Source organism: Typha angustifolia, chromosome 15 (genome assembly GCF_048772165.1).
Source record: "Typha angustifolia cultivar Huaian chromosome 15, ASM4877216v1, whole genome shotgun sequence".
Classification (NCBI taxonomy): Eukaryota; Viridiplantae; Streptophyta; class Magnoliopsida; order Poales; family Typhaceae; genus Typha; species Typha angustifolia.
The window spans coordinates 21,303,395-21,321,305 of record NC_133253.1 but is presented as its reverse complement, the minus strand read 5'-3'; the positions used below and the strand labels follow the sequence as shown (position 1 = coordinate 21,321,305).

Genomic DNA, 17,911 nt, shown 5'->3' with positions numbered 1-17,911 from the left:
GATATTAGAACCTTACGATATTTAAATTAAGAGCCTTATGTTCCGCACAGAGCTTTAGGTACTCAGAATCACTTTGGTTGTTTGGCAAACAGGTTACATTCCAGGGCCCCAGTGGTGACTTCTTTGCATTTGTCTCCGTAGAACTTACCTAGAGGCCACTCTTGTGACAATTTTCCCTGATATAGTGTCAACTATCTGACTTACAATAAGAACACGTGTTAGGTGGAAGCAAAAATATTGCTTCTCTATATCCACCATGATTCCTTTCAAACCAACTCCAGCTGAATCACAAATCAATCAAATCCAATCAACTACACACTATTTTTTGCAACTAACTCTGATACTGAAACAAACACTAGTGCAGCTAAACAACCTGCAGTTCTGGAAAACTGCTCATGACTCGTCTTCCACTAAGATATCAAATCCATAATAAATGTATTGGAAGTGGAATCCAATATAGGAAAAGCCTTTCTGCTACTATGGAAGCTGAGCTAGAAAGGGTTGGTGGATAGAACAAAAAGATTCGCGTATGATGCAACGACCCACTTAACTGTCCTTGAGAATGGAAGATACATTTACTATTTATGAAGTCGACCTACCAATTAATATAGTTGGCATTGGTTTGGTGGTACCACACTTTGAATCTAAGGGACAAGGGCCAATGGCCAGCACTTATTATTCCTTCTTGTATAGAAAGGACAATTCATTTTTTCCTAAGGCATGGCATATTTGCTTAAAAAATGAATATGATACACTTGTTATATTTTAATGAGTTAAAAAAAAAAATCCAACTTGATGTTGAAGTTTACTAATATGACCTCAAGTTGCTTCTCTAAACCTTAAAGTTGTTGACATTATCATAATATGATTCTGATGGACAAGAGAACAAAGTCTGAATTCAAATTACATTTAAATCTATAATTTTTCTACTATCAATCTATTATGTAATAGAATGAGTAATTTAAGAAAAAGAAGTTTATAGTAATCTCAAGATATGACCAGACAACCAGCAAATGGTACTACGTCAACATTAAGTTAGAAAACAACCAATTCAGCACTTACCTAAACCTTATGTTGCGTATAAGGTAGCTAGTCAGCAAGAGGGAAGTGAAGGGGATCGCAGTTGGCTGACTCAGCACACGTAATAGTTGATACCTCATCAGGAATATATATATTTGGTTGAAGAAGGCCAAGCTGTGACACACTTCCAGGAAAATTTGTCATCTGAAATGGCTGAGTGACTGCTGTTGGAAGTGGTGTGAGCAACAAAGATAACCCTTTCCTGTAGCCAATGACTAAAGAACAGCAGAAGAGTGATCTCATTTACAGATGACACTTGATGGTTTCTCTACTAGTTGGCATCAATCATGCAGAAAGAGGAAGCATGATTAGTTGTGATTTTGTGCCTAATTGAAATTTTACTACTATTTTGTCTACAAATGCAGTCTTGTAATCTCCAAATGCCCATTATCTCCTTTTGATTCATTGTACTCTTTTGATAACTATTCATGCTCAGGAAGAACAGATCATTACAACAGAAAGAGTGATTTCAAATGCCAAGCAGTTTACTCTCATAATATTAATTATTTGTTCTCTCTAGCGAATTTAAATGGTGGTGATCGAAGTGAATTGTGAGAAATTTGACTATCACCGGCAATTCACGTAAAGTTAGATCCGTTTCTCAGTTTAAATAATACTGAATTTGTGAGGAATGTTGCAACCCACATTAATTTCTTGCCATTGCCTTAATACTTCTACAAGTTAATATTGCCTCAAGTAATTTTATAGAAGTGTGGTATTTAAGAAAATGCGTTCTATTATTTGAGTAGATATCTGAACTCATTGTCAGGATAATTCAGAAGCAAACACTGATTAAATTGTGATGGAAGCTGATCTCAGTTATCAAATAAAACTCAACCAACAAATTTGTTACTAAGATATATTCTCTGTTTGGTCATGCAGTTACTTCAGCATTCATACAATCCTACTCTCGTCACAAAGAAGATCACAGGTAAACAAGGAGAGAGAGAGAGAGAGTAAACACAGACTATCTAGTGTAAACTGAAATGTTTATCAACTATTAATGAGATATAGGTGAATACATAGCACTGGTCCTGCCAATCACATCAACTCAATTATATGCAATAGGATTATAGGAATGATAATCTATAGGTCACTACGTCATTCCAAAATCTGTTGAAGTACATAGAAACAGAACAAAAGATTAAAAAAAATTGCACCCACAGAAGCTTAGTGAGATGGAACATCACAAAATGGGTATTCCACCAGTGCACCATGACTTCACTTAATTGCCTTACTCATTTGGCCATCAAATATAAATGGGCTCCTCGGTTCTTCCCTCTCTGTTTCAAGTCTGGCTATGAAAACAGATTCTTTTTTCTGGAAACCGATTGATGCGACGACTGACCGACGAAGGTTGCAGAATAATAGGCACGTGAGAAGTTTACGACCATGTAAAATTAGATTCATGAGATGATCTGAATAGATGATCATTCCACCTCAGAAGTTGCAATGATATTCGTATTTTGGATAGACCATTAAGTTCGGCATAGCCAAACCAAGTACTTATTAATAAAACATCAGATCAGATCACATACAGAGAAGCCAATCATTTTCTGGCACCTAAGCATGCGAGATGGCAATCTAAAATTACCCAGAACATTAAGCTAACAGGAGTTCCAATACATTGTTCATATCGGTCCAGACCAGTGCAGGTCAATAATATTTCATTTACCATGAACAAAACTTCTCCTAAGTTGAACTTCCTCCACTGCTATTAAGAGTGTTTGCTACATCGATAACAAATCGATATTTCACATCACCCGCAGCAAGCCGCTCCATGGCTGTGTTCACATAGTCCATTCCAATAACCTCAACTTCTGCAGTTATGCCATGCTTTGCGGCGAAGTCTATCATTTCTTGGGTGTCTTTCATTCCTCCAACACAACTTCCAGCCAAGATTTTCCCACCTGGCAAAGATGAACTTGTCAATTTCCATCATCCGATCCTTCGACGTGCATATATATTTTATTTTATCGACGAGTGTATATTTTGATACTTGCCTTGAATTAGGGAGGAAGTAGGTAGTTCCAGTGGTTTGTTTGGGGCTCCCACCATAATCATCTTTCCCGTGACCTTCAATAATGAGAGCAGGGGTGCAATAGGGTGGAAAGCAGAGACTGTATCAATGATACCATCCATGGTACCCCTTGCAGCCTGTTACCAATACATAGCATTTCAAATTTCACCCTGGAGAAAGCTTACAATAAAAGAATGAAGGTTGACTGCGTCAAAGGTAACTGAACTATTGTTTTACCTGGATATGATCAGGATCGCGGCTGACCAAGAATGAATCAGCTCCCAAGTGTTCAATTGCTTCCTTTTCCTTCTTAGGAGATGTGCTTATCACAGTAACTTTCATTCCAAAAGCCTTGCCGAACTTTACAGCCACATGTCCAAGACCACCAAGACCAACCACCCCCAAATGCTTCCCTGGCTCATTGAGTCCAAAATATTTCATTGGGCTATACACTGTGACTCCAGCACAAAATAATGGTGCAGCCTTGTCCAGGGGAAGGTTTTCAGGAATGCGAACAGCAAAGTGCTCGTTCACAACCAATATATCTGAAAATCCACCATAGGTTGTCAAACCATCATGGTAGATACCGTTACATGTTGTTATCATTTTGTCACAGTAATTTTCAAAATCCTGCTTGCAGCTGTCACAAGAAAGGCAAGAACCAACCATGAAACCCACACCAACCTTCTCCCCAACTTTGAACTTGTGAACATTGCAGCCTACATCAGTCACAACTCCAACAGCTTCATGTCTGCAAGGAATTATGGAAGGAAAAGCTACGATTAAGTTCCAGTTGGGAACTATTAGTGCCTACAACAGCAGAGATCATTTGTCTAACATTGTTCCTTCAACACCCAGCTATCATCTGAAGCAAATCATATCAGAATAACACTCTCCAGTAAGCAAGAACATGAATTTTATAAGAGAAAAACAGTTATAATAAAAGGAGGAGAAGAATGTTCTACATAAATACAAAATCTACAGTTGTATGAAGAGATATAAAGAGAAAAGCAAAAATGCTCGGAACAGGAAGAAATCAAGATGGACAATGTGCAGTCTTTAATATCCCAACTACATAGCAGAAGGAAGAGAAAAATGCTACATAAATCTCTTTGAACCATGGTTACAGTTGAAACGAACAAATAGTTGCAGCTTGATCTGATGAGAAAATTATCTCAGAACTAAATCATGTAAAGTTGAAAAATGGAACTTGATGATACTCTATATTTCACCCGCTATTTCAACCAACTATTAGCTACCTTCAGGGTTTAAGTTATCATAAAAAAAGACACTCAAGTAAATTAAGGGGATTGTGTAGCAAAATAACCAGGAGGTCTTGCTACTCGACTGTAGGTCTTTGTTCTCGCAGACTTTAACTACAAGTATTGGATGTTGGAAGAAGCTGCACATGTTCAGATGATATGAAAAATACCTGTGGAAGAATACAAACAAAGCTACATTGCAATAGGAAAACAGGAACATAAAATGCTACTTCAGTACCATACAGAAATACAGGTATGTTTGAGAGTACCCAGGAACAACAGGGTACATAGCATTTCCCCATTCATTTTTAATGGTGTGAAGATCAGTGTGACAAATCCCACAGTAGAGTATCTTTAAGGTAACATCGTCATCCTTCTTGGACCTGCATAGCAGTATGAAAAGTAGTCAGAATTCCATTCTATTGTTTTATTAATATCAGTATCAAATTATGTTGTCCTATATCATAAATTACTTCTATCACAGATAAAGGCATGAAATCCTTCCATGTAACAAGAAAATTAGCATTTAACATATCCAAGTCAAGTGCTGTGATATTAGGCCAATTACATATAGCCAAATAATTAACTCTATTAAACATGCTTCTGTCTTTTCCTATGGTAATTACAAAAAAAAAAAGAGTGAATCAGAAAGGAATACATACGAAATACCAACGTGACTCTATGAAGTATGAACCTGACAATGTGCTAGTGGCCTTGTATACGTTACAAATGTTGCCATGATATATCTCATGCAAACAATATCAACACAAGATAGGGGAATATTATGGCAAGTAAAAACTTCAGCAGAACAATGTTGCAAATAATCGGTTGATAATGTCTCTCATAAAATACATTCATAGAAAAGTGATGTAAATTATTTTTTAGTTAATAGATCAAATAGTTCAGTGACTGAGAACTGCTACGATTGATTCCTTCTAGAACTTCTGGCAAAAAACACTGTGAAGTGACTCTTAATGAACAAGTTACTGACTAACAGTACACCAGTTAATGATCTCCATAGGCTATATCTAATTGCCTACCAAATTATAAAGATCAAAAGTGGGACCTACCTTGAGACCCAGAAAAAAGAAGAAGAGAGAAGTAGAACAAAAAGGAGTACGCATAAACATATGGAGCTGAAAATAGTTCTGGAAGTAATTTAGGAACATAGCCTGCCTAATTCTCTCTCCCTGTCTGTTACAAAAAATTTTGTTGCTCTTAGTTAGCCTACAATGTTCTACGTCTTGCTCAAAGTAGTTTCAGGTCCGATTATCACGATCAGTGTCATCAATTCCTTCAATTAACGGAAGCCGGTTTCTTTTACTTGACAGATTCGGATCAAAATCGAGCTAGGTTACGTAGAACACTCATTGGATCGCTCCATTTGCAACTTGGATTCAAGAATATAAGCACCAACTCACTTCCTTACAGGTGAACACTAGAAAACCCAAAGAGAAACGGAGTCATGAATCTTGTATTGGGATCACGGTAGCTTGTCTGTCCTAAAAAAGATCCATCAAAGATACAAAGCGAAGCAAATCCAATTGAAGATAAAGCGTGGAGCAAAACAATTACACATATACTAGAGGAAAGAAACCTTCTTGTGAAATTAAATGGCGAGAGAACACCAGATGCATCTCTTGCAGCCCACCCAAATGCCGGCAGTGCGTTCGCCATCTCTCTCTCTCTCTCTCTCTCTCTCGCTCTTTTCTGTAGATCTATCTCTGTTAATTTTATAGATCGAGTTGGGGGTGTGTGAAACACGAGTTGAGTATTGACGTGTCTTCGTGTCTTTTGCTGACGTCCCACGTTTCTGTTGATGGCGTGGGAGATCTAGAGCCATTCGCTCAGTAATTATTGGCAACTTCTAAACATAGAGAGTACCAAAGGTGAAGTAGTCGCTATTGTGATTTTGAATCTTTGATACTACCTGCAAAATAAAATAGGAGGACGAATGCGATTGGGGATAACTCGGATAAGGTAAGCAAATGAAGCAAATTGCTTGCAAATTAATATAAGATATTTAATGGGTGTAAGCTTCATATGATGGATGCCTGGCTCCAACTTCTAAATAATTAGACTTGCCTTTATTAAAGGTAGATCTGCCCACAAATTGTTATTTCAACTAGTTGAGAATTGAGATACACCGTTGTAGAACCACTATGAAATATAAAGTACGTTCTTAGCCCAAAGGGGTCCATGAATCACGATTATTATACAATATGAAGCTTAATGCCGACAAAGACTGCAAATTTGAACCGTAATTATATATGGTCAATAGGATAATATGCTGTTGGAATAAAGAACAAAGACTCAAGCATCAATCTGGGAACGAGATCTCACATATAATATGAATTTATATAAATATGCATACACAGCTGGAAGTCGGAACGTGGAATATAATAAGCATTGAGCCGTAATTATGACCAGAGTATACTTGACCCGCATCCAATATAAAAGCAGGATATACTTATATATAGGTCTAATTACACTTCACTTCTTCTCAAGCGTATAAATTATAACGCTAGATACCATTTTTTGTGAATAGATATTATAACATTTAAAATAGTTTAAGAGACAAATTATACGCTTTTATAGTTGATACATCTTTTCCTTCGTTCTTTCCTTTCTTCTGGTCCAACCCAAATCCTGAAGTTAGTGGGCCAGGGAGCTCGGCCCAAGGCCTATTAAATTGTCTACGCTTGGAATAGTCCGCTTGTAGAAGCCCACTGCTAATTTCTTAACCATCGTGGACGAAGCGCGAACCGCCGAGATCCCTTCTCCCCTCTTAAGCCCTTCTCCCTCTTCTTCTTCTTCTTCTTCTTCTTATTCTTCCCGTCAAGAAGACGATAACCCTTCATGCGAACGAGAAGCCGATCCAATCGTCTGGTCGAAGGCCAATCCGGTGCGTCGTCTCATCCCTTACCTAACTCGTTGACCTCACCACCTTTTAGCTGTTGTTAACTCCTCTATCTCGCTCTTTTTTCTCGAAAGGTCCACATGATTCGGAACACCTGGACGATCGTGCCGTGCGGTCAAGCCGCGGGAAAGGTTCGCAATGGTTTCCTGCTTTTCCTTTTAGGGTTTGTGCTTACTGTTGTTATTTTCTTTTTCTCATTCTTTTTCCAGCGACATCAATACCTGAAGAACAGGATACCTCTCGGAAAAAATCGGGTGCGAAACAGCGGCGTGAAAGTAAGCCATTGATCAAGAAGTCAAAATACAAGGTTAGTTTTTTCTTTCCTTTTCTTTTCCCATGTGTCTTTTTACTCATCAGAGATAAAAGATAGAACTTTGATGGACTGTGTAGTCTTCTTGAAGTCTGGACCGAGCTAGAAGCACCCCTTGTTGGTAAATGCCTCGTTCGTGCAAAACCCAAGAGCCAAAATCATTTTAGTGCGTGAATGATTAATTTGATTAGGAGGGTAAAAGAACGAGTCCTCATTGTGGTAAGATTAGATATTGATGAATTCTGATATGCATTTGCATATTTTCTCTGACAGTTATTGCAGAGCTTAGAGGAGCCACCGAGAATCAAATGCAAGGGGAAAGTTAATGCGGAGCTTAGTCATGATGCTGGTGTGAAAGGATGTAGCAGTGGGAGCGCAAGAGAAGAAATATTAAAGGAAGAAGGAGATGGTGGGGCTAGCGGTCATTGTGACGCAAGTGAGATGGATTGGGAAGAGGGTACAATTTCTAGTATAGGATGCAGAGAAGTTTATTCCCATGATCTTGGAAAGGAAGTAACTGTTGAATTTACTGATTCACCATCTGCTGAGAGGAAGACTTCTCGAAGGGCTTCTGCTGAGGAAAAGGTAAGTTACAGAAGTATCAACATATGATAGTTAAGAACGTACCTCGGTTGATCTGTGTGTCTATTGATTGTACTGATCCATGTCAACACATTGAAAGCGCTCCACGTGGTGGGTGCGCGAATTGTGCTGAATGCTGATGTGTTCGGCAGCATATGCCATATCAACAGCCAATTGACTGCCATATTGCGAGGACATTGAAATCTTTGGTTAAGAATGTTGATGGCATCTGTGCTTTACTTAATAGTTACTCTTATTTTGGATTAACTCTTGTTTATTTCCTCAGGAATTAGCAGAGCTGGTCCACAAAGTTCATCTGCTATGTCTACTAGCACGGGGTAGGATGGTTGACAAGGTCTGCAACGACCCTTTGATTCAGGTGCATCATTAATGATCTCTGGTGAGGTCAAAACAATTGCAGATATCTTTTATAATTCTCCTTAGGAAAAAGGTAATAGTGTAGCAGACAGCTTTTAATCTACCTTGAGGTTGTTGTTTATTGTCATTTTCTTTTACAAGTTTTAGAGAATCATAGTGTGAGCAAATTAAAGACTAGCATGGATGGAGAACTTTTGGACATCTTGTATCTTACCATGTGCCAATATTATCTCCAGCTACTTTTATTTCATATCTGAAGATTTCTGTCAAAATTATGAATTCATTAAAAACAGCATAACACACTCATGAAGGAACCTTGAGTATTATTTTGAAGGGATTTTGAAGGGAAATTTGTATATAATACCCTGATTTTTAACGAAATTATAGTTTATATTCTATATTTTTACTATTTGCAAGTCGAGTTATATGATTTAGCGAATATGTGCAGAAAACATCTTGGATTATATTTGAACTAATACCGTGAGATTATTCCATTAAATATAGATATTTTATTTCTAAAATAATTAAAATACCTTTATTTTTAAAATAACTAAACTTTTCTTAGTATGACTTTATTGAAAATATTTTTATAATTTTGTAGTATAGTTAATTTAAGGCAGATGTTTAGTTAAGTTTAATTAACAGATCTAATATTAGAATATTTTTTGCATATATTTGCTAAATTATAGGACTCGATTTGCAAATAATGAGAATGTAGGATGTAAATTATAATTTCATTAAAAGACAGAGTGTTATATACAAATTTTTCTATTTTGAAAAAATAAATTTTAAGAAAAAAAAGAGTGGGAGTATATAATTTTTATTTTTTATTCTTATAAGGGATCACATTTCCTGTTAAGTAAAAATGAGATCTCTGGACCAGTTTTAGTTCAAGACTAAAAGCTTTTCTATGATAATTCCTTCTATTGCCCTTTGATTGATGTAGAGAAAATATTTGTCATTGTCCTCAGTTGTACTTGTGCCCAGTCTCATATTGCAACTTTTGATTGCTTCATTCTGATTTGGACTGCTTAAAATAGTTTAGAATTACTATGTGAGAAGCTTCATAGACTGACTAATATTGAATAAGCTAAAGCTGCCATTTCAAAATAAAGCATGTTGCTGGTTTTGCTGGAAATGATCCTTCATTGCCCATCTATTGTGGCTCTTCTTTGGTCAAAATACAGGATTTGTATACTGTTGGCATACCTAATCTTTTTGGAGATTCATTCGGTTTGTTATTTCTCAGTTGGTATGCTAATATCTACTGAGAATGATTGCTGTTCCAAAAAGGCTAATTAACAATATATTCTTGTACTGTGAAATAGTTTATGCTTGGTAACCCCTGTCTTATTTATTTGCCATGGTAAAATGACTTTATGGAACTTCTGAAAGCTTGTTTATGTTGCAGGCTTCCATACTTTCACTTTTACCATCTAATTTACTGAAGATTGCAGAAGTTTCAAAACTGACAGCTAATAAACTAGAGTACCTTGTGAATTGGGTACTGTTATAGCATTTGCTAACCCTCCTTTACCTATTAAATCCTCTTGCTGTGGTGAAATTTAGTTTGACCTTTTAATCGTGATACTTGTTCCTGCAGTTCCAGAGTAATTTCCATCTAACAACACAATGCATTGATAGGGGATCCTTTGAATCAAATCTTGCCTTTGCTCTTCAAAATCATGAGGGAACTGCTGAAGAGGTGTCTTACTTTGTCTGCTAGTTTTTGCACTTTCTTGGCTCTGAAGGATATCTTTTGTTTCTCTGGATAGCTGCATGGATGTTTAAATTACATGAGAATAGCAAGACTAATATAGTTATTTATTGATACTTAATTGTGACAGTTGCTGTACTTTACATCATGCACTACTGGCAGTAATTTAGATAGTCCTTATGAAGAGCTTGGTCTTTATTTTGGCTAAAATTATTCTTGAGAATCGGCTAGGAGTTGGATAGTTAATGATAGGGAATATGAATGATGCAGCCTTATAAAAAATATTCATGTATAGGAGTGTTTAAATCTTTGGCAGTAGTATAAATAGCTAATGTGAATATTTTAAACAATGAATTTTTAAATGTAATTTTAAGATTACTACTATCTGGAACAAGGCTAGAGGACAAGTTAGCAACAGGAATGACATGAGAATAGTGCAAGAAGCAGGTGATAGTTGATATAGATCATAAAAGAACCATCATCCTACACATGGTGTTGGTCTTAATGAACTAATATAAAAGCTTTGAGATGTTGGAACAAATTTAGAATTTATTGATGGCACGCAATTGTTACTTCAAAGTGGAAATTATAATAATAATATGACCATGTTATTTCACATTGTCTCAAAAAAATATTAGATGAGATTGATTTAATGTGTATTTGTGGCCAGCACGTGCCTATTAGAGTTTTAACTGTGGACATGAAGGAAATAGAGCCTAGTTAATATAGCATTCATTGAGGACTTATCGAGTCTCTAAATCAAGCTAGACAGCAAGATAGGGAAAGGCTCCAAGAAATTTAACGAAGAAGCATAGTGAAGGAAGCTTACCAGAGTCGACGAATCCTCTTTTGCACATAATGAGTATTACTTTTTGTGGGTTTATGACTTTATTCTCAGTGACACAAATGTTATTGTTTTATGCCAAATATGGGCCTTATATTTGTGGTGTTTAACTGATTCATTTTGCAACCTTGAAGATTCCTTGCCTCCAAGGAACAGAAATATATAATGATATTTTTTTAAATATACGAAATGAACATCTATGTTTAGCGTCATATGATGAATTTAATTAGTTTTTTCTGCTCTCGTGTGGGTTGAGCCTCTAGCGTAAAACAATAAACACTATAGAGAAGGCTAACAGTCTTGTTTCGACATTCAGAATTGACCACTTTTTCTCTCAGATGACATTTTCTCGGCCTATCTAGGATTGACTCTTTGATTTATCCACGGAGTTACACAGTATCACGCTTATTCTGCCACTATTCTTTTTTGATGAGTTGTATGTAACTATGTATATGATGATATAATCTGTCTTGAGTTAGAGAAAGATCTCTTAGATCTTTTCTATATATTGACCACACAAGTGGGGGTGATAAGTCTTCATACATATTCTATTTACAACTATAGTTTGAGATATTTTCTATTTACAACTATAGTTTAAGATATTTCCTCCTGTCTGGAAACTTTGAAATTTGAACTACTATATTTCAGATTGAATATGTCAGATATCAGGATGGAATATAAAATCTTTTCAATTTCAAAATAGCTCACTATATGTTATATTTTGACATGTCTTTGCTACAGTTTTTTCTTTGTTTGATTCTTTATGATGGTTGTCTTAAATAGTTAACATTCTACGTATATCTTATGTCAAATAATTTGGAACAGGTTGCTGCACTGTCAGTGGCACTGTTTAGAGCTCTCAACCTAACAACTAGGTATGCCAGGTCATTCTAAGTGAGTATGAGAAATCTTTTATATGTTCTACATTGTTCTTTTTGGTGTCAGGGTTTCGTTCCTTTTATTCCTGTCATTTGGTGATTGGCATGTTACTCCATTTAAGGGTCCTCTTTGACTGCTTGAGTTTTCTAGTTTCTAGTGAATATTAGGAGGAAGACAGTAGGTTTTGCTGAAATTAAAAATTTGACATACAAATTTGAGATATCATCCCTTGTCCCATGAATGAATTTAAGATCTTCCCCCAAAGAAGGCATTTAGGGTAACATTTTCTCAATGCCATTCTCTGACCTTAGGATTTCTGTGCCAATATTCATATATAGGTCTATTATTTTATTAATCAAGTTTCAGATGTTCTTACCAGAATATCAGTAGCATTATTCCTATAGAAGGCAAAAGGTAATGGTTGTTACTTCTTTTGTTAGGGAAATTGATCCAAAAGAAGCTATTTGCCCAAATAATTACCAACAAAATCTCATTCCTTTTGCCGGTTTGCTTCACAATTTTCAGATCTGTCAGCATTGTTTAATCCTCAAGCATTTACAAAGTTCTGGCAGTGGGTAGATCTTTTTTAAGAGTAGGATTGGCAAATTTGGGTCTTTGTATATACTTATATGCAACTTTTTGATATGAGAAATTTTCTAGGCCCAGATACTCATATCTTCCTTTCTAGGTTTGTTTCTGTCCTTGACGTGGTGTCGCTCAAGCCAGATGCTGAAATACCTGGAATCTTGAACCAGGATGTTCCTAGGCTGGACACAAGGATATATTCTTCCACAACTACTGTCGAAAGCACCAACCAGATTTATTCATCTCCTGTTAATTCAATGGATGGTCCAAAAGATAATACAACCCATGGGGCATTGGAAGGATATAAATGTGACAAGAAAGGTAACATTTTAACCTGCAAGAATAATTTGCTATAGAGGTTTATCAGGTAATAGTTTAGATGATGGAATCAGTTACACATCAGCAGGCAAAGCATGCATTGACAACTCACCTTCTTCTGAGACCAAGTGTGCTGAAGGACCAAAAAGAAAAGGGGACCTAGAGTTTGAGTTGCAATTGGGGATGGCTCTTTCAGCCACCGCATCGGGGAATCAGGATAATAAGGTAGACTTACAGATCGATGAGTTAACTGGTAGCTCACCGTCTCTTGCTCTGCCTATAAAGAAATCTAGGAAAAGTAAAGCTGGAGAACCGACAAAATTCTGTAGCACAAATGCAATTTGGTCTAGAAGAACAGGACCTCCTTTATATTGGGCAGAAGTCTATTGTAGTGGGGAGGCATTAACTGGAAGATGGGTGCATGTTGATGCTGCAAGTGCGATTATTGATGGTGAGGAAAAGGTGGAAGCTGCTGCTGCTGTCTGCCGAAGGCCTTTGAAATATGTTGTTGCTTTTGCTGGAAATGGTGCTAAAGATGTGACACGCAGGTTTGCTTTCTTAACAATTTATGGTAATATTTGTATCTGTTTTATATAGTTTAGCCTTCACCATGGAGCAAATTTTGTATGCTAAGTTCATCTCGCATTTGTGTCAGAAATTTTGGTACTTAATAGTTGAAAGCAAAAAATATAAAATCCTTTCAGTAATTTCACAAGAAATGACTATCTGTGCAGATAGTCTGCCACAGGAGTGACTGATTAATCGAGCGAGAATAAGGCATATAACATGGTATAATCAGGGATGTAAATAGTCTATATTTGGGCCTAGCATTCTTACTTTATCTACAAGGCATAAATAGATGGTAGAACAGTAATAATCCAACTTGAATCCTGATCCAATAAGAAAGTTTGTAATAGCTATATATATTGGATAGTTAGTAATGGCCTGACAGAGATAGCATCTACTAGTGGGAAGACATGAAAAAGGCTTTCCTCTCTAGATATTGGTTGCGCCTAAATGTTTGTTGGTTCACTGGTGCCTGCCCTTGGTTGATGAAAAATTCAATGACCTAGAGGGTCTTTCCAGTAAAGTGAAAGTTGGAGTATAGGTTGGCAAATAATCAGCAGACTGACCTCTCTTCTGATAGGTATGGAGTCTTTTATACTGCCAAGACTGATGGTGGGAGTTGTTTTTCTGGGTTTTTCTTTTCCGTGTAGGCTGAGGAATGAATTGAGGTGAGCCACTGACATGGTGATATAGTGCGGTGATTGGTAATCATGTGGGACTGGTGGTGTGTCAGGGTGAATGGAGTATCTATATGTGATTCTGTGGTGCATGTACATATATGCACATATATATCATATATCATGTATGCATGTATGAGCATTCACAATATACAAGTTTGATCCTTTTTTGTCACTCCATTAGTTTTGTTTGTCATTCTTTTGCTTGAAGATCATACGCCTTCAATCAAAATTTATTGTAACTGTATGGTGCCTTCCATTTTTCTGGTCTCCTTGTCTCATTATTGGTGATTTAGAAACAAACCAGTGACATGGATACAATGGAGTTACTTGCTTTAATTGATTTATGAATTAGATGAATATTTTTCTTTCGTTGATGAATGGACTTAGTTGTAGACTGCACAAAGTTGTGAACTTGAGATGCGCTAGATGCGAACTAGAAAATGTGACACAGGATGATTTGAGTCTTGTTGAAAGATGGGAAAATGAAAATATGGAAATGTCAACATTGAGAAAAAGAGAAATAGTTATTTTCCAATATATATAGAGTTGCATTAAGAGATAATAAAGTTGTGGAGGGGGGTTGAGAAACCAAGAATTTTGAGAATTTGCAACTTGTTGGGTTTCTTAAAATGCTGCCCTGCTTGAACAAATAACCTATTGGTGATTGTATTTAAAGGTGAAATAATGTTCCCAAAGCTGTGCTTCATTGATTGAACACATCTTACTTTGGGTGATTATATTTATTGGGTTAATCTGGGAATTGGGGAGCTAATGGTATGAAAATATACTATTAGATAGTGCTCAATCAAATTTTCAGATGTCCTATTTTTACAGTGGTAATCACCAATTTTAATAATGAATGTCCATATAATCTTTTAAATAGTTTCATTAGAATTAATAATTTTGGAAGTTCATAATGTCTACCCAACTCTCTACTGCCGAGCACTATTTTTTGCAGGGCAAAAGATATTATTGTGTTAGAATTTAGAAATACCTGCTAATGCATCATCGCTGAAATTTTACTCAAAAAATTCATAGGTATTGCATGCAGTGGTATAAAATTGCCTCAAGGAGGATAAATTCTGAATGGTGGGATAAGGTGTTGGCACCATTGAAGGAGTTGGAATCAAGTGCAACTAGGGTTATGGTTCAGTTAGAACCATTTCAAGAAGAGACCTCATCTAAGCTAAAAGGTAAGGAGCCTGGAGTACCCTGTCCTTCAGAAATGAATTCTGGAAACCCTACTAGTACAACTCAAGAATGTGCAACAAGCATCAACTTGGATGATGTCTGTGGTGGAGATGCATCTAAGCTGATCACCAAATTGAGGGGTCTCAAACCTCCAGCTCAAATCCCTGAAATCTCATGTATTGAAGACATGGAACTTGAAACCAGGGCTTTAACTGAGCCACTTCCTACCAATCAACTGGTATGCATGTTGAAGTTGTTGAGTTGTAATTATTTTATTTTGTTCAAGATTGCTTGTTGTAACATTAGTTTTGGCTTTTGACCGATGCAGGCTTATAAAAACCACCACCTCTATGCTATCGAAAGATGGCTTACCAAGAATCAAATTATTCATCCAAAGGGTCCTGTACTTGGTTATTGTTCAGGTCATCCTGTTTATCCTCGATCTTGCGTTCAGACGCTACAAACAAGACAAAAATGGTTACGAGAGGGATTGCAAGTTAGACCAAATGAAATTCCTGCAAAGGTCTCAGCAACTGAAAAATAATTATTTCTTTTCTCCTTTATTATGTTTCTGTTAGATAATCTTCTATTTGTCTCTCTTCAGATAATAAAAAGTTCAAAACAGATTGTCAGATTTCAGTCATATGAACCTAGTGTTCCTGAAGAAGATGAAGGTGAACCAACTGTAGAACTTTATGGGAAGTGGCAATTGGAGCCACTCCAACTTCCTCATGCTGCAAATGGCATTGTACCTAAGGTATAATTCTGGTAGTGTGCTTTTTCACAACCAACCTTCTGAAGTTCTTCAATACTTATGCTCAGTGAAGGTTTTCTTATTCCATGTCATGAAAATCTTGTGTCTTATGCATCCGACATCTTTATAGATTCAATATGTGGATTTTTGCAAAATCTTTATTTATATTGATTTTTATTTTCACTGCTAATATTGTTGATAAGCCTTTTGAAGTACTGTGAAATAACAAAATTCCTCATTATTAAATTTTATCTCTTTCGTCTTTTTCTTATGTTTTGATTTTCACTGTGTTGCTTTGTTTTGTTTGTAGAGTGCCATGCCTATCTATATGTACGGACATAGATATTAAATCAGTTGAAGACCTAACTTCAAATATGGAGGGGCTATATTATCTTCACTATTTTTCATTTCCCTACCATACTATTGGGAATGTTTCAGCAGTTATTAATTTTATACTAACTGGTTATTACGTCAATATCTATCTAGAATGAGCGTGGTCAAGTTGAAGTATGGTCTGAGAGGTGTGTCCCCCCTGGTACAGTACACTTGAGGTTACCAAGATTGGTTCCAGTAGCAAAGAGGCTTGAAATTGATTATGCACCTGCTATGGTTGGATTTGAATTTCGGAACGGACGTTCTTTCCCAATATTTGAGGGAATTGTGGTCTGTGCAGAGTTCAAAGATGCTATTTTGGAGGTAAAATTTGAGCAGGATGAAATTTTATATGTTTGCATTTGCTTTGCTTATGAAAAGTATGATTCATAGGATCTGTGGATGTCAAGAAAATCCAAGAAAATATTTTCCAGTTGTTTGGAACTGCATGAAATTATCTAGTAATGGAATATGGGGAAATAATTTCTAGGTAGTGAGAAAGTAAGAAAAAGTGAATTCTTTCTCAATTGCGCCGAAAAGAAAAATGGGAAGCACATTTCTTTAGATAGATTTTACTTTCAGCAGCTGGTCCGCCTTATATTTCTTTCTCCAACTGACCAAATAATTGGAAAAAATAACCAAACATTTCCTACTGAAGTTCTTCTATTTTCATGGTTCAGCAAAACCTAGCTACAGAGAGGAATTTGCAGTTCTGTTCACAACAGTCTTTCTAATTTTATTGCATGAGTACTTCTTCTTTTTGTATACTACACGATTGGGCATGCAAATTCATTAATTTCATGATTAGTTCTGTTCACAACAGTCTTTCTAATTAACCAATACTTGTTTGATGTTCACATTGCATCCAAACACTCATACATTGAGATTAAATCTAACTGTAACATGATGGGGTTTTCTTATTGTTTATGCAAATCTCTTTCTTTCTTTTCACTAGGCTTATGTAGAAGTAGAAGAGAGAAGAGAATGTGAAGAGAGAAAGCGAAATGAAGCCCAAGCTCTTTCTAGGTGGTTTCAGCTGCTTTCCTCCATCATAACAAGACAACGGTTGAAGAATTCTTATGTCAGTTCATCTATATGTGATCCGCATAAATCCCCTGACGACCAAAAGAATAGTCCTCAACTTGATTCCAGTAAGATTCATTCTGAAAGGGAAGTTCTTCCAAGAGGAGCACATGAACGACTTGCACCGAAGGCAAAGTATGTTTTGACATCTCATGAACACGAGCATGTATTTCCCATGGAGAATGAAAGCTTTGATGAAGAGATCTTAGTGCGAACTAAGCGTTGCCCATGTGGATTTTCTATTCAGGTAGAGGAGTTGTAGTTGTTAATTAACTTAAATGTATTTACTGTTCATGTAGAGAAAATGTTATAAATTTAGATGTATTTACTGATCTACCATAACGTATTAATGCGAGTATAATTTTGCCT

At 36.3% G+C, this 17,911-nt stretch overlaps 2 protein-coding genes across 7 annotated transcripts; one reads left to right on the top strand and one right to left on the bottom strand.

The window, feature by feature from the left end:
* Nucleotides 1-2,527: 2,527 nt before the first annotated feature.
* Nucleotides 2,528-6,119, bottom strand: LOC140778723 (probable mannitol dehydrogenase). Its single transcript, XM_073123568.1, has 5 exons — nucleotides 5,960-6,119; nucleotides 4,632-4,745; nucleotides 3,338-3,851; nucleotides 3,084-3,237; nucleotides 2,528-2,990 (listed from the first exon to the last, which is right to left on the bottom strand). Exons 1-5 carry the CDS (start codon nucleotides 6,037-6,039, stop codon nucleotides 2,773-2,775), a joined length of 1,080 nt encoding a protein of 359 aa, XP_072979669.1. The 5' UTR covers nucleotides 6,040-6,119; the 3' UTR covers nucleotides 2,528-2,772.
* A 991-nt stretch (nucleotides 6,120-7,110) lies between these two features.
* LOC140777813 (DNA repair protein RAD4) lies at nucleotides 7,111-17,911 on the top strand. 6 transcript variants are annotated; one of them, XM_073122187.1, is made up of 15 exons: nucleotides 7,112-7,267; nucleotides 7,357-7,413; nucleotides 7,492-7,589; nucleotides 7,866-8,177; nucleotides 8,461-8,553; nucleotides 9,964-10,056; nucleotides 10,156-10,257; nucleotides 11,939-11,988; nucleotides 12,681-12,898; nucleotides 12,984-13,443; nucleotides 15,181-15,571; nucleotides 15,662-15,856; nucleotides 15,938-16,090; nucleotides 16,574-16,783; nucleotides 17,415-17,911. In XM_073122187.1, exons 1-15 carry the CDS (start codon nucleotides 7,222-7,224, stop codon nucleotides 17,802-17,804), a joined length of 2,868 nt encoding a protein of 955 aa, XP_072978288.1. In that variant the 5' UTR covers nucleotides 7,112-7,221; the 3' UTR covers nucleotides 17,805-17,911. The 6 variants fall into 6 exon arrangements, with proteins under 6 accessions (XP_072978291.1, XP_072978292.1, XP_072978288.1 ...); XM_073122186.1 differs by having other exon boundaries at nucleotides 12,981-13,443; XM_073122190.1 differs by lacking the exon at nucleotides 16,574-16,783 and having other exon boundaries at nucleotides 7,111-7,267; nucleotides 12,981-13,443.